The sequence below is a fragment of the Kogia breviceps genome, chromosome X (assembly GCF_026419965.1).
Source record: "Kogia breviceps isolate mKogBre1 chromosome X, mKogBre1 haplotype 1, whole genome shotgun sequence".
NCBI classification, from domain to species: domain Eukaryota; kingdom Metazoa; phylum Chordata; class Mammalia; order Artiodactyla; family Physeteridae; genus Kogia; species Kogia breviceps.
The window spans coordinates 79,462,664-79,468,663 of NC_081330.1; the positions used below are offsets into that span (position 1 = coordinate 79,462,664).

General features: G+C 42.7%; 1 protein-coding gene across 2 annotated transcripts in view; it reads left to right on the forward strand.

Annotated features, from left to right (window-relative positions):
• Positions 1 to 3,665, forward strand: part of ZC4H2 (zinc finger C4H2-type containing) — a 35,249-nt gene extending 31,584 nt beyond the window's left edge. The window contains exon 5 of one of the 2 annotated variants that reach the window (XM_059051012.2): positions 2,207 to 3,665. In XM_059051012.2, the coding sequence (XP_058906995.1) occupies positions 2,207 to 2,320 (114 nt within the window). In that variant the 3' untranslated portion in view covers positions 2,321 to 3,665. The remainder of the gene's footprint in view (positions 1 to 2,206) is intronic. The other variant, XM_067024166.1, reaches the window with a different exon arrangement.
• The last annotated feature ends 2,335 nt before the right edge of the window (positions 3,666 to 6,000 follow it).

The window sequence follows — 6,000 nt, forward strand, 5'->3', positions numbered from 1 at the left end:
GTCCTACAGGAAAATAAAACTGTAATCTTTGTGATTACCTTTTCTTTGGAACAAAAATTATTTGCATCTCTACTGGGCAAAAACCATTTGTGCCTTATCGACATTAAGTCACAGCATCTGGGCCCTGATCAATAGTAAATAGTCAAATAGTATATTATTTAATGGAAAAGTATTTATAGTCAGTGGAACAGAATAGAGAGCCCAGAAATAAACCCACTCATCTACGTTCAATTAATCTTTGACAAAGGAGGCAAGAATATACAATGGAGACAAGACAGTCTCTTCAGCAAGTGGTATTGGGAATGCTGGACAGCTACATGTAAATCAATGAAGTTAGAACACTCCCTCACAACATACCCAAAAGTAAGCTCCAAATGGCTTAAAGACTTAAACATAAGACATGATACCATACAACTCCCAGAAGAGAACACAGGCAAAACATTCTCTGACATAAATTGTACCAGTGTTTTCTTAGGTCAGTCTCCCAAGGCAATAGAAATAAAAGCAAAAGTAAGCAAATGGGACCTATTCAAACTTATAAGCTTTTGCACAGCAAAGGAAACCATAAACAAAAATGAAAAGCCAACCTATGGAATGGGAGGAAATATTTGCAAATGATGCGACCAACAAGGACTTAATTCCCAACATATAAACACAGCTTATACAACTCAATAACACAAAAACAAACAATCCCATCAAAGAATGGGCAGAGGACCTCAATAGACATTTCTCCAAAGAAGACATACCGATGGCCAATAGGCACATGAACAGATGCTCAGCATCACTAATTGTTGGAGAAATGCAAATCAAAACTACAATGAGGTATCACCTCACACCGGTCAGAATGGCCATCATTAAAAATTCTACAAATAACAAATGCTGGATAGGGTGTGGAGGAAAGGGAACCCTCCTACACTGTTGGCAGGAACGTAAATTGGTGCAGCCATTATGGAGAACAGTATGGAAGTTCCTTAAAAGACTAAAATTTGAGTTACCAGATGATCCTGCAATCCCACTCCTAGGCATATATCCAGGGAAAACTCTAATTCAAAAAGAGTCATGTACCCCAATGTTCATAGCAGTACTATTTACAGTAGCCAAGACATGGAAGCAACCTAAATGTCCATTGGTAGATGAACGGATAAAGATGATGTGGTACATATATACACTGGAATACTACTCAGCCATAAAAAAGAATGAAATAATGCCATTTGCAGCAACATGGGTGGAACTAGAGATTATCATATTAAGTGAAGTAAGTCAGACCGAGAAAGACAAATACCATATGATATCATTTATACATGAGATATAAAATATGATACAAATGAACTTATTTACAAAACAGAAACAGACTCACAGACATAGAAAACAAACTTATGGTTACCAAAGGGGAAAGGGGGTGGGACAGGGGTAAATTAGGCTTTTGGGATTAGTAGATACAGACTACTGTGTATAAAATAGATAAACAACAAGGTCCTACTGTATAGCACAGGGAACTATATTCAATATCCTGTAATAAACCATAACAGAAAAGAATATCTATCTATCTATCTATATCATTTTGCTTTATACCAGAAGCTAACACAACATTTTAAATCAAATGTACTTCAATTTTTAAAATAAGTAGTAAATAGTCAAACAAAGAGACATTCTCCTAGAGCAAGGGTCAGCAAACCAGAACCCATAGGCCAAGTGTGACCTGCTCCCCATTTTTATAAATAAAGTTTTATTGGCCCCCACACATGCCTGCTTGTTTATGTATTGTCTATAGCTTCTTTTATGTAAGGCAGTTAGAGCTGAGTAGTTGCAACTGAAATCATATGACCTGAAAAGAAAGTCCAAAATATTTATTATCTTGGCCTTTACAGAAAAAAGTTTATTGATACCTGTCCTAGAGAATTAAATAATCCTTGAGTGAGCCTGTTAGACCATGCTCCAGTATAATGCTTAATGAATATGCAATTCACATTTTGCCTTATTGCCGAATTTTGGATATTTTTCCTCAATACCCCTCTTTGACTCTCACTCCCTTATATCCTTTGCATCCCTTACATCCAGCACAGATCTCGCTACTTGGGACTCACCACTTGTGTCTTTCTCCTTCCTGTTGGGAAATCGCAATTGCTTGTGGGGGCCCCTGGGAAAGATGAGCCGTGGCCTAGAAGAAGCTGACCACTAACTTGCTTTGTCTTGTGCCCCCCACCAGGCCTGCTTGTCATGTCACCAACAAATTCACCGGAATGCACCTATATGCCCTCTGTGCAAAGCCAAGAGTCGGTCCAGGAACCCCAAAAAGCCGAAACGGAAGCAGGATGAATGAAAAGAGGGAGAACACTTAGAGCTCTGCTGCTCATAACCCCTCCCCTTGGCCAGAGTGATTGATGTCTCCATGTGAAACAACCCTTCCCCACCTCTACAAAGTCTCCTATTTAATGTGATGGAAGCACAACCCCTCTCTCACTTTGCTCTTATTTCTTTTTGCTCTTGGAGTTTCTGGTTTAGGAAGAGATGTGGTTCAGGTGCTAATGACAGTTGTGTCTGAAGATCCCTTCTCTCTCACCCACATTTCAACCCCTGCCCTTGTTTGGAGCTAAGGGAAGGGTGGAAGTCCCAGATGTGATTCTCTGTCTCCTGTGCCTGAGGCCTGGGGCCTAAGGCCTGAGGGCCTGGGGAGGCCCATATCTTGTTTCAGGTGAAGGCTCCAGTGTGCCCCCTCCCTGTACTTTTGCCTTAGGCTCTGAAGGAACAACAGTCTTCTTGCTGGACTTTTCAATAGGCTTGGTGCATTTATCTCCCCCAGCCCCAACCTCATCTCGTCCTCAAGGCCCGGAGGTAGCTTGGAGAAGCTCTCCTTTCCATATTCATTTGGGAGGCCTGGCTGTTATTACTGAGCTCACCACCCCACCACCTGGCAGTTTCCCAGATATACTAAAGTTCTCAGGTACCAGGCTATGTGTCTGGGGATCCTAAAATCTGTGGGCTTTTCTCCCATAATAAACCCTAGCTTTTGAAAATCAGTAGCAGATGTTCCCCACAGTGAAATCAGGGAGCCAGACCCACTCCACAAGTCCTGCCTAACTCATTGCCTAAGTCATTGGTCTGAGGGCTCTGCTATCGGGGCTGCCTTAGGCTGGAGAGGCCCCAGGCTGACATTTGTGTTGCCTTTTGTTCAAAACTATTACTCTGGCACTTACTCAAATGGTATATCTTAGAGGTCAGAGTAGTGGGTTGAGATTCAAGTGAATGCCAATCACTGTACACATGCAGGTAAGTGGGACTTCTACTCCAGTCTCTCTTCTCTAAGGCAGCCTCAGCTCAGGTCAGCTTTTGGCCACCCCTTTTCCTGTGGATTGTGCAGGTGGATTTCCCTCTCAAAAGAAAAGTCACCAGGCTCCCCAAGCCCTACAGCTCTTCCCTCCTCCAAAGCCACATCTCTAGTCAAGTCACTCTCAAACTTAAGGGACAGGGATCGGGGCTGGCTGACTGAAAAAGTGTTAGCTCCTGGCTGGGGAGGGGGGATAGTATCCTTCCTTTCTTAGCTGTAGTTTTAAGTTGCCACAGTGTCTGTGTGTTCATAATATATAAAAGGTTCCTCTGCTCTTTGAAAGTAAGAGCGTTATGTCTGTACAAATCCTTTTAAATAAACATTTGTTCATTGGAGTAAATGCTGACTCATTGCCTACACGTGCCAGGTAACAGAAAAGATGTAATGTCCTTTCCCCTTCTGGGTAGCTCTTCTTTACTCTTATTCACTCCACCCTACAAGTGAGAAAACCAGGCACACCACCGCATAATAATTTACCCTATTTTTATAATAATTTCCATGTATTCAGTGCCTACTCTGTGTCAAGTCTCTATGTAAGATGCTTTATATAGATGATTGTATTTGATTTTCAAAACAACCTTTCAAGCTAAGTATTCTTATTGCCATTTTCCAAAAATGTAAACTGAAGCTCAGAGAAGTTAAATAACTTGTACAGAGTTAAACAGACAGCTAGTAAGAGAAGTCTCAGGATTTGAACACAGATTTGTCTGGTTCCAGAGTCGATTTTTTTTTTCTACCTTTTCTCCATGATCACTTTTTTAAGCTTTTCTCCATTTTGGGATGGCTTGATCACAGGAGTAGGTGAAATAACTCTGAACTAGAAATCAGGGACTAGGAATTCAGTGACTGATGCAGGAATGTAAAGGCCTGTTCCCCTAAGAGGATACAATAGGGAACAACTCCGAAGGGTCATCCCAGCTTCAGAGCTCCCCATGGGTGGACTGTGGTTTCCATTAAGACTGAGTTGCAGTTCAATAGCTCCCTCTGTCCAATCCTGCCTCCTTCTCTTCCCTTTTCCTCTACAAGTGTTGATCCCAAGGGCTCGCTAATTAATATCCTGTACATTAAACTGACCCAATGCTTTCCAGAAACCCAACAGTTGACAGAAACTTCTCTGTGCTTCAGTGTCCTCATCTGGAAAAATGGGGAAAATAACACTACCTACTTCTGGCACTGTTGTGAGCAATGCCAGGCATATACTAAGTACTTCTACCCCTTGTGCCTCTAGCACCACGTAGATTGGATGAGCGGTCAGAAGAAGCACTATTTGTCTTAGCTGACATTACTCTACCACCCCAGATTTTGTTCAGCTACAAGCCTGCTTTTAAGGTGGCCTAGACTCACTCTGGGCAAAAGGAGGACACTCAGCTGTGTAACTTGGAGTACACCTTAACCTGTATAGCTCTCAGCAGGTCCCTGTAAAGTATAGGAGAAGTGGTCATTGCTCTGCATCTTTGGCACACTGGAGGTCAGATCTGTCAATTCAGTTGAAGCACAACTAGCCAGGTCAGCTGTTTCCCAGGGAACACCTCTGAATGGGAAGGGAACAATCAAATGTTGAGTACCTATACCTGCCAGCCACTGGGTGGGGTGCTACTATCTCATTTAATTTTTCTGGTTCAGCTATCTGTTGTGAAACAAACCACCCAAAAACTTAGTGGCTTAAAACAGCCACCATTTATTTGCTAGTGATTCTGCAATTTGAGCAGGACTTGCTGGGAATGGCTTATTTCTATTCCATGTGGTGTTGCCTCAGACAGCTTGGCTGGGGCTGAAGGACCCAAGATGTGTGCTCTCTCATATCTGGTACCTCAACTGTGGTGGCTGAAACAGCTGTGGGCTGGCTGGGCCTCCCACCTCCCTTTGTAGTATTTTATTCTCCAGGGTCTTTCTTTCTCCATTGGGCCTCTCTCTCCAAGTAGAGTAGTGAGACATTTGTTTTATGTGGCAGCAGTCTTCTCAGAGGGTGAAAACAAAAGCTGCAAGGCCTTTTGTGGCATAAGACCAGAAGTCATACAGCAAAACTGCTGCTGTACTCTATTGGTCAAAGCAAGTCACAGAGCCAGCCCCGATTTAAGGAGTGGAGAAAAGAGACTCCGCCTCTTGATGGGAGGAGCTGCATGTATGCCAGAGATGGGGGCAATTCTTGGTCGTATTTGCAGACAACCTACCACATCATCCAACGACCACCTTACAAGGAAGACGTTATGTGTGTCCATTTTTACAGATAATAAAACTGAGGCTCAAAAAGGGTAAAATAGTTGCCCAACAAACAACTAGGAAGGGGCAAAGCCAGGAGGCAAAGCTAGGTCTGTCTGCCTTTAAAGCCTGTGTTTCTTCTGCCTAAGAGCAGTTCTTCAGATACGTCTGAGACCTGGTTAGAGGAGACTAAAGAAAGGAAGAGAAGGAACAAAATAGAGTAAAAGATGAAGACAAGGCAGGTGAAGGAGAGAGAGATGAAGGAGGAGGAGGAGATTAAGGGAAGTTATTTGTTATATTGGTAAGATGCTGTAAAGCACCTTATTCAACATTCTCATTTGATGCTCACATTAATAGCCCTGTACTGTTAGTAGAGCATGTAGTATTACATTTTATAAATGAGACCCAGAGAGGGGAGCTGACTTGCCCAAGGTCATTTAGCAGGTTAAGAGCAAAGCCACAACTAGAACCCAGGC